The sequence below is a fragment of the Ips typographus genome, linkage group LG3 (genome assembly GCF_016097725.1).
Source record: "Ips typographus isolate SLU linkage group LG3, UJ_Ityp_2.0, whole genome shotgun sequence".
In the NCBI taxonomy this organism is placed as follows: Eukaryota; Metazoa; Arthropoda; class Insecta; order Coleoptera; family Curculionidae; genus Ips; species Ips typographus.
The window spans coordinates 3,296,159-3,311,563 of record NC_138424.1 but is presented as its reverse complement, the minus strand read 5'-3'; the positions used below and the strand labels follow the sequence as shown (position 1 = coordinate 3,311,563).

Genomic DNA, 15,405 nt, shown 5'->3' with positions numbered 1-15,405 from the left:
TGTGTTTTTAGCAGTTTCCCTTCATTTCTCTCTATCTGACGTGCTTCTAATGCTGTTTTGAAAAGATTTTCCTGTAAACTGCTTCACCTGGTCCAGCCATCGTTTTGAAAAACGTCTTCTAGGTCGTGTTCCCTCTACCTTCCCTTGGACCATAAGTTTTTCGAGATTGTCATCTTTCCTCCTGCTGACACGTCCAAAATACTTGAGAATCAGTTGTTTGATTTTAGTTGACAAAAAGTAGTCTTCTCCAGACCCACATCTCAAACGCATCCAACTTGGCGATATCTGTGGCTTTTAAGGTCCAGGATTCTGCTGCGTATAGCACAATTGGAAAAACGAGGGTGTTTACTAATTTGCATTTTGTTGTGGTTGTTATATGGCGATCTTTCCAAATTTTGTTGAGTTTGGTCGTGGCCGTTTTGGCAAGAGCTATCCTTCTTCTGATTTCTTGACTTGATTCGCCATTTCTGCTGATGTGGGCACCTAGATAAGTTATTTTCTCCACGTTCTCGATATCTTTAATATTAGGCATTTCTTCCATGCTGTGCGTGCGATCTATTAACATAAGTTTCGTTTTCTGACGGTTCAGTTGTAGACCGAACTCCAAGCTCACTCTCTCTACTCGCTCAATAAGACTCGTCATTTCCTGCTCATCTTTGGCGATAAGTGTGGTGTCATCAGCGTAGTGGAGATTATCCATCCTTCTGCCACCCACCACAACTCCTCCTTCCCAGCTGTCCAAGGCTTTCCATATGATATATTCTCCATATACGTTAAACAATAAGCAATAACACCACGTTCCACGTTGAAAGGTTCAGAGGTTCTTCCATCCACCTTCATTAGTGTTATGTTATTGTTATACTATAGTTCTTTTAGTAGGTGAATCAGAGTCTCCATCTACGACAGGACATCCCAAAGTCGTCTGCAGTTGACACAATCAAAAGCCTTGCTGTAATCCAGGAAACACAAGTATGCAATTTTGCCATATTCTCTTGTTTTTTCAATGATGAAAATAGTAATGATAAATTACCATTATCTATAGTATTGTTTGCAAATAATACAAAATCCGACCTATTACTATAATAGTTCAAGTATTGTTTGTTAAACTGAGTCAAGCTCACTGATTAAAAGTTGAATAAAGTAATAAAAGTAATTTTTCTTGCTCCACTGACATTTTAAACACAAATAGAAGAAAGAATAAGGAAAATATTGAAAAATAAATTAATCGCACCTTGATATATTCTTAAGAGTTGCCGAGCGCGTCTGGAAGCTTTAATTAAAGCCGCTAATATTCCAGAAAACTAATTAAATCTGGAAAGCCGTCTGCGCAAAGCCACCATCGCCTATTTCAACTTTATGAAGAGAATCATTTCTGATATTTCGTGGAAGAAAAATAGATTAATTACGTTAATTTACCGAAAGAGCCCTAATTCGAGTCGGGATTAATAATTAAAGAGGCCGATAAGACGAAAGAGGGCACCCCCGACCAGAGTTTAAGATAAAATTTACGTTGAAAGTAAATTAGTATAAATTGTTGTTGTTTTATTTCTTTCCATGTTCTTTGAGTGTTTTATTGGATCGTAAACATCGCGGCCGGGTCCCGTTTAAATTAAACTAAAAGCTTTTAAGAACAAGAAGGGATTATTTTGAATTAATCGCCAAAAACATCTGATTGCTTCCGTTAAAGTAACCTGCCCGAAACTTGAGGCAAACCTAATAAAATCTCAAGTCTAAACATCAATTTTACCTGGCAACTTTAGTGCTTTATTGGATAGTAAATGCTACGTAGTCTGACCTTATTTAAATGGAAACTAAAACGGTTAGGGCCTAAACCCGAGGGGAATATTTAATTTTTTTCCCGGACAATAAAATTAAAATGCATAAAGAACATGAACGAGTGGCTTATTTATAAAGTAAAAAAATGTGCGATTTTTTGTGTACCAACCGACATGGAGGTGGTAATTACACTTTACCGCACGGTCGTAGACCAAATAATTAAATTGCTACTTGGGGTGAGCAATATACTAATAAGCTGTAGGGATTCGAGCAATAACTAACACGCAAATTGGTTCTTGCTCTAGAACGTGTACTAATCCTAACCTTGTTCGAGTTTCCAATTTAATAAGACATAAATTACCGCTTGCACTTGCAGCGATATATTTTAGCAGTAATTGCTTGTACTTGACCTGACCGCCCTTAAATTTCCATAGAAATAAGTTATTTCTAAGCGAAATCATAATTATATTGTTTATTTTGGAATGTGATTATATGATTTGTTAACATACAGCATACCACAAATGTTTCACGTGTAAATTATAAGTCCATGTGCAATATTTGCGCAAATTACAGGATTGTTTATTAAGTTACTGAATAGGGGAGAAAATTATTGGTTTGAAAATATTTTAAAACTCCTTTTCTTCGTCAATCTACATATTTCGTATGTTACTAAAATTTTATAGAAAATTGAAACAGTAATTACACTATGTTTATGGTAAAAATCCAAAGTAAACTCAAGTGTGGTTAGCTAGTTTAGCTACTAAACTTGGCGCAAACCGCAATGTTGAACGAGGTCCTCGAATATCGAAAGATTAAGTAACTAGAAGCGACACAACGTGCTTACATGTGGTCAACTCACTAAATTAAGTCGGTTTGTGCAGTGCAAGTGTAAGGTTATCTCTCAGAGTACACTCGGGTCCTATTAATATAAATTACCCTCGACTGTTTACCCAGCAATAAGGTTCCACGCCCCTTTTAGTTTAGAAATCCTGCCCGCTTATAATGAGAGTTGTTTTGTCGTGCGCTAATTAAACACCTTTCTCCACTTGACCCTGTATAATTCGGATTAAAAAACCCTGTCTACTTTTCTTTTTTGTAAACCTTAGAAGGAACGGTAAAAGCGTCACCCCTCAACAACTTCATTTCCTAATCTCATTAGTGCGAATGCGTAAAAAGTAACGATATGAGGGCGCTTCTTTGTTGCTTGAAAACTTTCTTCTTAAGCAACTTCATGTGTTGTTTAACTTCCGAGCACGGTTATTGTTTGAAATAAACCTAAATGCCTTCTTTTTCCAGTTTTCGTTAAAGGAAACTTCTCAAACGGAAATTTAAACCAACTGATGATAGTTGTTAATAGCGTTATGCAAACTCATTAAATACATTTTGCCTTAGAGGGCGGAGTTGACTAACTAAATATTCTCGACGTATATACTTTCCTAGATTAAAATTAAAGTTCCGAAACGTCAGTCGTTTTAATTGAAATCCGAGGCACATAACCGAAAGCCTAAGATGAAGGATTAATAACCAATCTAAAGGGAATTTTGGAAGGAAACTCATCGTATATTAACAGAGAGAGTTAACTTTATTAAGACGACTTTTTTAGTGTTTTTCCAAATTTGATTACGACAATATAAGGCAGATACCAAAAATAAGCTTTCAGTCGTAAATAAATGTTTAGATAAAAATAATTTCTACCATAACTAATATCTCATCTAACCTAATCTAGTTCAGTTAGTTTCTATCAAAAATCAGCATTGTTTATCAATAACTTAAATGCTGTTCTGAATGATCTCCCCTCCTAAATTTGACAAAGTAAAGGATAATTTTATGTGAGCAACAATAAAAGACTCTCTCACCTTGAAATAATATGTATCAGTCGACAATTCAATAGAGGCTGCCGGCAGGCAGCAAATCCTCTCGAATGAATGTCTTTGAGAGATACCATTACCGCTGTCGACTTCATAAGACGCATAATAGAGAGGAAGCCGAGTATAGATATTTTAGCGAATAAATCCCTTCCTATTACCAGGCCATTTAATAGGAAAACTTTTGCTCGAGCTCGGGCTTATCGTTACGAAACAAACAGAGTGACGATTGACGTGATTCGACCTGCAATTTTAGCTATTTTCTGTCATTTTTTCGGATATCAAAGTGGCCGTCTAAAAAGGCACTCAAACTAGAAACGTGTTTGTCTTAAACCGAACAAAAGCTTTAGCGAGAAACGGTGAAATTCAAAGCAATATGCAAATGCACCTTGCAAGACGTAGCTCCAGATAATGAACCCCCCTAAATCGAAGCTTTGTAGGTCGGGATTCGAGAACAAACATTTAAATTTTACATTTCGTATTTACATAATTCCCAGCGCAGTTAGGCTTTGGGAAACAGAGATTGTCGAATATAATTGAAATCAACCACTCGTTCCATAAAATCGTCAATTTATATCGCTCCAGGCTATGTACGATTCATATCTGAAAACCGCCTAGACATAATTTGTTTTAGATCTATATTTAACTCATATTATGACTAAAAAAATCAATTATAATCAAAATCAGACAAAGTTAAAGTGATATCCCAAAAAGATTATTTACATGAAAATTAAGTACTCACTCACTCACAGAAAGTGACAGTGACGTCATATTCACTTTTGATTTTCTTTTTTTTTGTCACTCATAATTTTTTTGGGCGTGTGACAGTGCAGTTATGTTGTTTTTTACATGTCAATACAATTTCAACTTTGACACATTTCCGCAACATTTTCAAGTTCAAAACTACATTACTTGAGGTCACGTGACTGTTTTAATAATTCAAAAACTCATTTTTATTCAAGTTTCAACTTTACAGCTTCAATTCGACGTCCCAGACAATTTTCAAGTTCAAAATTGTATTTATTACAGTCACGTAACTGTTCTGACTAATTTTTAAACATCAATTTTTTATCCTGTTAACTATGACAGTTTCAATTTCATTTTTTTCAAAGGAAATTTCAACGTCCGCAACATTTTCAATTTTGAATCCATATTCATTAGGGTCACGTGAGTGTTTTGAATATTTTTTGAAACTAAATTTTCTCAATTTGAACTTTTACAGATAAAATTTGACGTCTGAGATAATTTTCAATGTCAAAACTGTATTATTTAAGGTTTGATGGTTTTTAAACACAATTTGATATTTGACAGTTTCATAGAGTTGAATGCCAGAGTTGAGCAGGTGTCAAATGTCAATAAGCGGTTATTAAATGGACATATTTGATGGACATACTTTAAAGATTGGTGTCACCTGCCACCTGCAACTTATTCTGACGTTATGAAAGCACTAAAATTATGTTTAAAAATGTAAAACATCAAAAATATAAAAATAAGGAACAGTTTTCGAAAAACTAGTTTTTGGCCAACCCTACTGGTAAACGTGCCACTTAGTTTTAAGTTTTAATGTAGTGTCGCGTTATTATTTTTGTTTTAATGTGTAGTTTTAAATCATTTTATCATCTAGCCCTGAAGATTGATGAAATAATGCATATTTAGTCCGAAAAAACTGCATCTTCCTTTCCCTTTGTAAGTACTATCACGGACGTGAAGATCTTTACCATTATAAGTAATGAATAATTTCAGTTTGATTATTTATTTATTGTTTAAACAGGGCTAGCTGCCATGTCATTAGTGTCATCTGTGTTTTCCCATCCCTAATTGTTGTCCAGTAAGTATGTCGTAGTACAAGCAATTATTACTTATCTAATCTGGCAACAATGCATGTATTTAGCAAAACTTATAAAATTTGTCCCATTTTCAAATTTTTACCCCTGTATAAATTGATACCAAATCTGGTAATATAAACATATTAGTCACGTGACCTGAAAAACCTTTAAAAGTCATAACGTTAATCATATGATAAATTTAATTTGTTTGTTTTTATAAAGTACAGTTTAAAATTCAAGAATAGCAGAAGAAATCAAAATCGTGTTGATTTTCGTAAAAAATTTCAATATCTTCACCAACTTAAAAACCAATGAAATAAAATTTGTTTTACACACAAACGAGTCACGTTAATTAACTATTTCTAGATCTTCTAGTTGTCTATTCTAACTTAATTTTGTTCTAGGTCCCATAAAAAACAGCTAATAACGGAAGAAATTTCAGATTTAAACAATGTCAGCAATTTCTTCTAATCTTAGTGGCGGTTCTATGCATAAATTAGAGTGGTTAGGTAAATTGGACTGAATCTCTATCTATGTAGCCATATAGCTTGACCGTGTCAATTTACATACTATCGTCCGGGTTATTTTGCATGTGTAACACCCCAAAGCATTAATACCGCCTTACTATGAAGGATTATCCACCACATGATATGCTCTCACGCGAAACGTGTTGGGGAAATTAATGGCAAAAACCAACCGTATTTGCATTCGGGAATTGCGTACACTTTAGCATTTGTGCATTTGAAGAAACCTAAATAATTACAAATTCATTTTGTTAATTGAAATTTTAACGAGGCTTAGTTGTTTGAGTTGTTTGGTGGGATGTGATAACTCATAAAACAACAAACACAGTTTGCTCAAAGAAAGTTTATTTTGAAGGCGCGGCTAAATCTTTATTTAAGAAGTTAAATCAAAGCGGTGAGGTTTCAAAGTACTATGTAAATGATTCGGGGAAGACGTCGCCCTGGATAATGTACTCCTTAAATTTAAACCTCGACGGTCCAAATTCAGTTTGAATTTGCATTTCGTATTTACATAACTAACCTCGTCAAAGAAAATTGTCTTCCAACGAGAGCTGCGCGATGAAGAGACAAATGAAAAACACTTTTATTAACCCAGCAAAACGTGTTCCACGCAACAGATTTCTCTTCTACCACCCATCGAGATATAGATAAACGTTTTTTAAAACTTATAAAACAGCGCTCCATTTCAATTCCCCTATCAATCTCACGGCTCTCCCCGAAAGCGAATAAATCTGATTTGTCCAATGCTATGTGGAATTCGTTTGAACAGCATAGGGAGATAAGACTTGCCCGCTTCGTGCATATAGATAATTTGGCTTCTTTTGGAAACCTGACAATACGAATAAATCTGATAAGACCTTCCCCGGTTTAAATATGTTTCGAAATAAAAGGGATTCGATTCGGCTGGAAGGGATCGGCCCTTAAGGATTTGCGACTAGTCCCGAACATATTAATACGAAAGAGGGGATTTTCCCTAAAGTGTGATACCTCGAATTTGTTCCTGTCGTTTAGGACGTTTAATTGAAAGGTATTAGCGCCAGTACTTTACATGACACGATATTTTTTTCGTTAAAGTTTGAAAAAAAGATTTGAGAATACCCTACTCATTTTTTCAACTAATTCATATTAGTATTTATTCAAGCGACGGGTTTAGATTATATATTTTAGAAATTTGAAAGCTGGATTTATCAAGTCAGATGAAAATTCGGGATTAGGAAACTTAAACCTGCTAGACGTTGCTCTTGGTTCATAATCTGACACTCTCATATCACTCACAAAACTCACAAACAACACAAATATGCAACTTTAACTTTACTATACCTTTTAGTACTTTAGTAAACGATATTCAAATTTTAAATTCAAAATAGATGTCACAGCGACAACAACAATGACAACTAGTAATTAGTCGTTTTCTTTCGGATCTAAACGCGATATGATCCAAAAATCACGTGGCCTGCGTATAATTTTGTAATCATGAGGTCATGTGATTTTTAGAAAAATATAAAGTGGCTCCCTCCTGCGGCGGATTTTATCGAAATAGCTTTTAATCAAATGTCAAATTTTGTATCTTCATGGCCTCCTATTTAAGATGGAAATCTAGATTTATAATGTTTTCTATGATTATTTCCCAAACGAATAAAAATTTAATTTAGGATATTAATTATTGTCAAGTTTATTGTTATCCTGAGACTTCCGTGAAATCAAAAGATTTTTCTTTACCAAAGTGGAGTTTATGTGCAACTTCCAAGCATTCCAAAAAGACTCCACCAATTGTAGAGACGTTTTCAACGAACATAAAGTTTACAATAACAGAGTTCGCCTGGCTGATTCCTCTTTCTTAAGCAAATAGATTGAAATAACATTCCGGTATAGGGAACCGAATCGATTTAAAATTTGTCATCGCAAAAGTCCTAAAACATTCAATCAAATGCCTGATGTTAACGACTGTTTAATTATAATATTACTTTACGTGCTTGAACAATAATATTTGAATAATTCGGTTACGGAAGAGCTCCCTAATATTCGCTTTATCTCCGGCAGATCCAGACACTTAATAACCTTTTGTTTTCCAGAAATATTCCCAGTCTCAGTAATATCAGGCGTCAGTTGCAACTAATCCCCGAAACGTCCCGGCATATTTATAAGATCTGACAAAGCATTGTTTTTGCTAAATTGTCACTAGGGCCTATTATGCCCGAATTACTAAAGTGCTGCTAGTCTCTTGACGGAAACTTTCGCGCCTCTTAATCTCTTACAAGCTCGTTTTCGAGATATTTGATAAACATCGTTCGTGCTGCGCACGTTTGCAGAAAAGTGATTGTAACAATCCAATTTCGAATTTTTACCCCAGGGCGGCGTTTTTAGGAAGTAAGAGGTCATGACCTCGTCGCTCCCCAAGTGAAACTTTCAACATTGTTTCAAAAACTCTCCGGTGAACAAGATATCTTTGGCTTGTCCTTTTGCGGAAATCGAGGCCAAAACTTCTATCGTAATCGATATTCATCGCACACGTATAATGGATTTATGTGCTAAGGACCACCTTGTGAGTTTTACGACTTAAAACACTTTTCTTAATGCACAGTTCTAATAAACATTAAGGATACGATAAGAAATGGTGTTTTTAAAATTACTGGTGATACGACTAAATTACCTTTAAATGGCATAAATAATCTTAACAATTTCGTCTTAACCCTACGTTAATCAAAGGCAAATACTGAATTTGCTGAAGGGCGCAAGATGTTCGATACCTGAAAGTTCCTACTTTTGGCCCTATCTACATACCTTAAGTAACGATTTGATTTTGCTAATGTACTCCATAATATGAGACGAACACGACACCAAACCCACTTTGACGAAGTACATCCATTAACTTTAAATAGTTTAAGGACTAATTTAGCATAATGTGTTTTAAGGTTCAATATTCTTCCTTGTCTAGGGATGGGTTATAAAGGGGGTACAGTAAATATAAATCAATACGTTGATGTCGAGATGAATTTTTAACTTCCAACCAACTGGAATTTATTTCAAAAATGTAAATTGAGTATTCGAGTAACTTCTCGTCTCGCTGAAGGAAAAAAAAACGTGGAACAACGAAACGCATTATTTTTCCGGACATAAAGAAACTCGAAAAGATTACCTTTGCGGAAATTTAAGGACTCCTCAATAACCAAAACTGTGGAAACTATACGAAAAGTATTTTTCCCGAAAGAGATGGGAGGAATATCGTCGGGAACTCCTATATAGGCCATTTATTTTGATTTTCTCAATAGCTGAACCAAGAATTTTCATCGCTTTATACCGCTTTGTAGTTTATGTTCTTTGTTGTTGAAACAGTGACGATACAAAGGGCCAATAAGGCGCAACTATTTCAGTAAAGTGAAACTTTTTTATTTCACTCACATTGCTATAACAAATTTTTGCTCGAATTATTAATGTTGTATTACATTTCTTGCATTAAGTTCTTCGAAGTGAGTCAACCGAAGTTTCAAATATCATTAGTCTCTAAAGTAACCAGTAGGGCCATCTGTGAGCATGTTCTCTCATTATGGCTAAAATCGATTTTATGTGGCTGTTACATCAAACCAATTCTTTGTCGTTATATTTTCCAATCTCATCATCATCATCATCAAAGTCTAAAGTTTATAAAGCGACAAAATTTAAAACTATCGATATCGTAACACATTGATCGAGTTCACACATCTCTACAACCAATAGAAAACCCAGGACAAAGGAAGTTAACACTGCTGACAGGTTCTAGACACTATTTATCCTTTTTTAACTACTCAAGTAAAGAGAGAGAGACATAGCAAATATTCACATCAAACACATCGAAATTATATGACATTGGTCTATTGGTCAACATCACTGTCACTTTAATGTATAGTAGGAATTTTTAAAAAAATTTCCTTATTTTTTATTTTTACTTTGTATTTAACAACAATTTAAAACATTTTTCTCACTGTTAACCATGCATTTCTTAGGTTTTTAAAGGGAGCACCTTTTCTATGACCGTAACTTAGCAGTAACCCCCTAAAACTTGCTCTAAACAGCTTCCAGTGACGTGGAACTATGTTCTAGGTTATATTTATGATTTGTTTAAAAAGTGTAAAATCCATTCAAAATCAAATTAACAAATAATTTGAAACCATGTTCGAAGTTACTGACACCCAAAGTGAGTTTGTGCTTTATTTACAAGGTTACGATACAGAAGGTTTTGATTTTTAGAGATTGGAGTGGGCCTGGCAGGCTTTGGCATATTTTTCCTGTTTCTAGGAATGATGATGCTGTTTGACAAAAGTCTTTTGGCATTAGGAAATGTATGACCCCAGTAGTTTATTACTTAAAGCATGTTGAACGTAAGATTTCTTTTCAGATACTATTTATTTCTGGATTAGGAGCAGTTATTGGCAGAGAAAGAACATTCAGATTCTTCTTCCAAAGGCACAAAATTAAAGGCAGTATAGCCTTTTTCGGTGGCATTATAATTGTTTTAGTGGGATGGCCTTTAGTGGGGATGATTTTTGAAGGCTATGGGTTTTTCTTACTATTCAGGTATCCACCCATATGAAAATCTAAAAGTGCAAAGTTATAATTTTTTGGGTTTGTAGTGGTTTCTTCCCAGTGGCCATAAACTTTCTAAGAAGAGTGCCATTATTAGGAACAATTTTAAATATGCCTGGGATAAGTAAGGTAGGTTGAGGACATTATCAAAGCACAAGAATTTGCTCAGTAAACTTTTCCTAAAGAAATGTTATATGTCTAGAACTAGTTTTGTCAACATTACAGGTAGTTGATAAGTTGGCTGGTGACTCACAGCGAACCAGAGTCTAGTTCAATGGAGTAAAAACTTAGGTACAAATGGTTGAAAGTACATTGGTGAAAGTGTTTTATGTAAAGCTTTGTCAGTGCAGTGCAAGTATTAATTTAAGGAATATCTGAAATAAAACTTTTTACATGTCAGGAATTTTTCATACAGCCTTTAAGTTGACTTTATTTAGTGCCTTAGATTTGTGAGTTAACTTACTTTTTCATTTCTAGTACAAGAAAAAGATCCTCAACTATCTACACATTTCCTACAAAGCATTATTTTCTGTGATCCCTTTACCCAATTGCTTCATGCATCAGGGAAAATCAAACTTTTAATCCTGCCTTTATTGAATATATAAATTGTTAAAAAATTTAAATTCAATTTGGACTGGTTGATAAGTTTATGCCTAAAAATGGTTCATATAAGAGGTTTTATGTACAGACAGATAAATGATTTTATTTTTAACAATAAATCACACTTAGTATACACAATAATAAATTAAACATACAGACACAATTGACTAGTTTTAAACATTTTCCACTTTCAAAGCAATTTTGAATTCAGCCTGTGGATTATCAAGCAATGCCCTTATTTTTTTCTCAAACCGTTCCCGAACCATAGAGAATTCCATAATGTTTTTAGGCTTGGATTCCTGCCAAAACTTATCAAATTGACAGAACAGGTAGCTGTAAAAGGAGTGAAACAATCGAATCGTCGGCAAACTTCTTGAAATGTTATAGAAGTAGGTTTTGGCGCTGCCGTCGCGCAGTAGCACTAGTGCCAGTGATGTTAGATTTATTCCCACTATAGCAAAGCAGTAGCCTTGTATGGGATGTTGAGAGTGGGAGAGCACATGTTGAGCAGGACCTCTGTATTCAGTGGCAAAAAATAAAAGATTTTCCAAGCTGAGTAAACCCATTCCCCGAAAATCTGTTTTAGGATCATCACCTTGGAAACCTATATCTTGCCACTGTTTTGTTACTCTACCTAAAATAAAACTTGTTAAATTGAATCATAGATGGAGTGCCTCTCCTTGAACTGTATCAATTAATTGCTGATTAAAACTAAAAAATTAGAAAAGAACAAGGTGATTATTTTAATGAATATAAGATTAAACAGTCAGTTTAAATTATAACCAACATAATTTTGTTACCACAGTTCAAAGATGGGCACCCTAATCTTTTGAAATTAAAGTTTTTACTTTCAAGTTTCTCATCCGGCATCAAACAATCCCACAAATCATATAATTTCCTCTCATGCTCAAAATTGTCACAGTCAAATTGAGTCTGCCTCAGGTACTCTGCTTCAGCCACCAACTGGCGATAGCCCCAGATTTGCTCCACACATTTTCCAAAAGACTTTACAAATTGAAAGTGAACTTTTGGATTAATTTTCTTCACTAACAGAACAGTACTGATTGCACCTTAAATTCATACTATCTGTAAACAACTAAACTATTTTCCTTGACTGAAAAATTATTTTACCTTTTAGAAGCTCTCTCTCATTTTCCACAAATCTTCTATGACTAGCTATATCATTTAAATGAGCCACCAACAGTTGAATTTCAGTCCTTCTGGACAAATTCAAAGACTGTTCCACCCCCTTGACTCGGGGTGCTCCACTAATTGAACCATAACAAATCCTCTGAAGCTCGCACAAACCTGTTGTCTTACGTAAGAACCATTTCAGTATGGGGCGCACGTAGTACGTAAATAGCCACCAAATTGAGAAACTCATTGTTCTAGTGGGGCCATATCCACTTTGACATTTTGCTAATAAAACTATACAGCTCGAAACAAATTACAAATTGGGAGCTAGTGTGGTGTTGTACAAAATTTCAAAACGCAAAGTTAATGAAAAGACAAAATCAATAAAAGCTAAATACAAACAAACAAAATGAAAATCCAAGAAAAAGTAAACAAACAATTGATTGTCAATTGTCAGTAGGATCATTTTTGTCCTGTCTTCTGTCGTTCAATTTTGATTTTATAGTTAATCACGTGGTCGCTAAATTCGAAATTCTGTTTTATGTCCCATGACTAACCCTTAGTTTTGACAGAAAATTGAAAAATATTTACTAATACAAGAAATGTCAAATTCAAATAAAACGTAACCAAGACATAACCCATCTTTTGTCATTTATCGCATCCATCGATCGTCATAAAGAGAGAAATCTGCCGCCATACCGCTAAACGGCCATTTTCTTTAAAATTTAGGTTTTAAACCGTCCGAAAAACGTTTTGTAATACTTAATTGTTTTAATTTCATAAATTTTAAATCACCACATAATCCAAGATGTTTTGGGGTAAGTTATTTGGCCAGGTTTAGCATTTTTGTACCTTAGTTCTGGTGCACATGGTTATTTATCACTTTACAAAAAACTGCATGCTTAATTGAATTCTGAGTTTTTTAACTGATTATTTTATGTTAGCAATGCATTATCTTAGCCTTCAGGCTATTATTAGGGGGTACCTTAAAAATTCAGGTAACCTTTGGTCAAAAGACTCAAAAAAACTCTGAATTCAGATGACCAAAAAACCATAGGTAGTCTGAATTGTGACTTTAGTCTATGCTAACTATAACTATGTTCCTTTTAAACAGCCAATAAGTTTCAATCTATTCCGTAAAATGTAGTAATGTAACATTAATATCCCTATAGGATTGATAATGGAGCCTAACAAGCGCTACAGCCAGAAAGTAAAAAAAGCTTTTCACATCTCTATGGCATCCCAAGATGTAAGCTCTGCAGATGAACAGCCTTCCCAGGTTTTATGTTCATATGAAGGTAGAAACTATTTACTGTGCACCCTACAATATCCAAGTGTTATTCAGTGTCCCTTAGATCTAAACTTTGATGTAAGTATTTAATATTCCAAAACCTGCAGGATTTTAAGATTCATATCTACTGTAGGTTGGGACTGAAGTGTCATTTGCAACAAATGGAAAAGGACACATTCATCTTACTGGGTATACAGTTGATGATGATGATGTGGATAGTCTCACAATGGATCAGTTGGCTGAGGAGGAAGAGTCAGAGGAGGAGGTAGTTGTGGAAAAAGAAACTAAAAAATCCAAGAAAAAAAAACAAAATTCAAGTCCAGAAGGTTTGTCTGTTTAGTTGACTTGAACAGTATTGCTACAACATAAGTTTAGTTCCAGCAAAGAAGGCTAAATTGGTAAATGGTTTTGCCAGTGAAGAGGAAGCAGAAGAGGAAGAGGATGATCCTGATTTTGAAGCAGATGAGGATGAAGAGAGTGGAGCGGAAGAGGCAGAGGAGGAGGAGGAGCAAGATGAAGAAGATGAAGATACAGATGATGACAATGAGGCAGCAGAAGAAGAGAGTGAAGCTAAAGCACCAGTAAAGCAGGAGAAGTCCAAAAAAGGCAAACAACCAAAAGAAGAACAGGAAGCTCCCAAATTCAAACCAAAAAGACGCCAATATGGAATAGTCTATGAAGACATTGTTTTAGGAACTGGTGCAGAAGCTAAACCTGGCCGTTTTGTGACAGTAAATCCTTTTTTTAATTATTTTTAAAGACAGAAATGTAAAATGAAATTTTCTTCAGATTTACTTTGAGGGAAGATTGCAAAAAAACAACAAAGTATTTGATTATTGCAACACAGGTCCTGGTTTCAAATACCGCATGGGCAAATGTGAAGTGATTCACGGATTAGATATTGGAGTTGAGGGAATGAAAGTAGGAGGAAAAAGGAAAATTATATGTCCACCTCCGGCGGCGTAAGATCAAATTACTTTATCTTTTAGATTTTTTCTTCATATTTATATATAATTCCAGATACGGCACCAGAGGATCATTACCAGCAGTTCCACCCAACGCCACCTTAGTGTTTACAGTTACTCTTAAAAAAGCAAAGTAAATTTTGTGTTTTTGTTTTTTTTTTATGTTGGAACATTAACATTTTTAAGTTGCGTAAAAAAATGTTGATTAAAACGGATTGCAACTTGGATAGGATTCCTCATGCAGGGGTTAAGTTAATGCATTTAAGTACATATTTATGTTCAATGTAAAATTTACTATGTTTTTTTCTCACTTTTTTTATAATAAATTTGTCTGATGTATTTTGGTTGGTTTGATTTATTCATATTTTTTGTTAGAATTTAAATTAGTGAGGTTACTGTGCTGGAAGTTTACAGAATACAATAGGTCTGTTCATAGAGAGAATCTCCAACTAGTAATGAGAGAAATAGATATATCCATTGGCCACAAGTCAGAAACCGTCATAGTCACGTGAGCATTCAACCAATGAAACTTGACATTTGCTGTTTTAGACTTGGAAACCAGTCAGGGATTGCCTCTGCGAACAGACTATTATATTAGCCAATTTAAGTCTGATAACTTTTATGTAATTAGTTATTTGCATTAAATTGGCTGTAATATTCTGTAAACTTTGGAATGCAAGCAATTTTTTTCAAAGATGGACATTTTAATTAAATTATGAAACGGAAGGAGTCTCAATGTGTTATCAAATAGAGTCTATAATCAGATTCGGCATTCGTTTTGACGCTTCATGGAGCGACTAGAGGAAATTTGACGTCACAATGACGTAGATTGACAGTTGCTTCAATTATTGTTTTGCTAAATCA

At 34.5% G+C, this 15,405-nt stretch overlaps 4 protein-coding genes across 6 annotated transcripts; 2 read left to right on the top strand and 2 right to left on the bottom strand.

The window, feature by feature from the left end:
• Positions 1 to 223: 223 nt before the first annotated feature.
• Positions 224 to 700, bottom strand: LOC145725940 (uncharacterized). The gene has a single exon (XM_081974863.1). It carries the CDS (start codon positions 698 to 700, stop codon positions 224 to 226), a length of 477 nt encoding a protein of 158 aa, XP_081830989.1.
• A 9,143-nt stretch (positions 701 to 9,843) lies between these two features.
• LOC145727080 (vesicle transport protein GOT1B) lies at positions 9,844 to 10,950 on the top strand. Of its 3 annotated transcripts, none has more exons than XM_081976506.1 (5): positions 9,844 to 10,162; positions 10,216 to 10,307; positions 10,364 to 10,542; positions 10,599 to 10,680; positions 10,760 to 10,950. In XM_081976506.1, exons 1-5 carry the CDS (start codon positions 10,138 to 10,140, stop codon positions 10,778 to 10,780), a joined length of 399 nt encoding a protein of 132 aa, XP_081832632.1. In that variant the 5' UTR covers positions 9,844 to 10,137; the 3' UTR covers positions 10,781 to 10,950. The 3 variants fall into 3 exon arrangements, with proteins under 3 accessions (XP_081832632.1, XP_081832630.1, XP_081832631.1); XM_081976504.1 differs by having other exon boundaries at positions 9,845 to 10,162; positions 10,781 to 10,950; XM_081976505.1 differs by having other exon boundaries at positions 9,847 to 10,162; positions 10,599 to 10,684; positions 10,781 to 10,950.
• Positions 10,951 to 11,227: 277 nt separating this feature from the next.
• LOC145727069 (ELMO domain-containing protein 2) lies at positions 11,228 to 12,724 on the bottom strand. Its single transcript, XM_081976489.1, has 3 exons — positions 12,283 to 12,724; positions 12,000 to 12,221; positions 11,228 to 11,785 (listed from the first exon to the last, which is right to left on the bottom strand). The coding sequence occupies exons 1-3, from the start codon at positions 12,533 to 12,535 to the stop codon at positions 11,325 to 11,327; spliced, it is 936 nt and encodes a 311-aa protein (XP_081832615.1). The 5' UTR covers positions 12,536 to 12,724; the 3' UTR covers positions 11,228 to 11,324.
• Positions 12,725 to 12,942: 218 nt separating this feature from the next.
• Positions 12,943 to 14,876, top strand: LOC145727067 (46 kDa FK506-binding nuclear protein-like). Its single transcript, XM_081976485.1, has 6 exons — positions 12,943 to 13,103; positions 13,458 to 13,654; positions 13,710 to 13,902; positions 13,952 to 14,307; positions 14,366 to 14,538; positions 14,597 to 14,876. Exons 1-6 carry the CDS (start codon positions 13,094 to 13,096, stop codon positions 14,676 to 14,678), a joined length of 1,011 nt encoding a protein of 336 aa, XP_081832611.1. The 5' UTR covers positions 12,943 to 13,093; the 3' UTR covers positions 14,679 to 14,876.
• The last annotated feature ends 529 nt before the right edge of the window (positions 14,877 to 15,405 follow it).

What these genes read in the sequence shown, in the direction of transcription:
- LOC145727067 (XM_081976485.1), top strand. An exon ending in CCTTAGATCTAAACTTTGAT is followed by an intron (nt 13,655 to 13,709) that starts GTAAGTATTTAA and finishes TATCTACTGTAG; the next exon opens with GTTGGGACTGAAGTGTCATT. An exon ending in AACCTGGCCGTTTTGTGACA is followed by an intron (nt 14,308 to 14,365) that starts GTAAATCCTTTT and finishes AATTTTCTTCAG; the next exon opens with ATTTACTTTGAGGGAAGATT.
- LOC145727069 (XM_081976489.1), bottom strand. Translation starts at nt 12,535, where the DNA reads ATGAGTTTCTCAATTTGGTGGCTATTTACGTACTACGTGCGCCCCATA. An exon ending in TGAGAGAGAGCTTCTAAAAG is followed by an intron (nt 12,222 to 12,282) that starts GTAAAATAATTT and finishes TATGAATTTAAG; the next exon opens with GTGCAATCAGTACTGTTCTG. An exon ending in GCCGGATGAGAAACTTGAAA is followed by an intron (nt 11,786 to 11,999) that starts GTAAAAACTTTA and finishes GTTTTATTTTAG; the next exon opens with GTAGAGTAACAAAACAGTGG.
- LOC145727080 (XM_081976504.1), top strand. Translation starts at nt 10,138, where the DNA reads ATGTTCGAAGTTACTGACACCCAAA. An exon ending in GTCTTTTGGCATTAGGAAAT is followed by an intron (nt 10,308 to 10,363) that starts GTATGACCCCAG and finishes ATTTCTTTTCAG; the next exon opens with ATACTATTTATTTCTGGATT. An exon ending in ATATGCCTGGGATAAGTAAG is followed by an intron (nt 10,681 to 10,780) that starts GTAGGTTGAGGA and finishes CATTACAGGTAG; the next exon opens with TTGATAAGTTGGCTGGTGAC.
- LOC145725940 (XM_081974863.1), bottom strand. Translation starts at nt 700, where the DNA reads ATGGATAATCTCCACTACGCTGATGACACCACACTTATCGCCAAAGAT.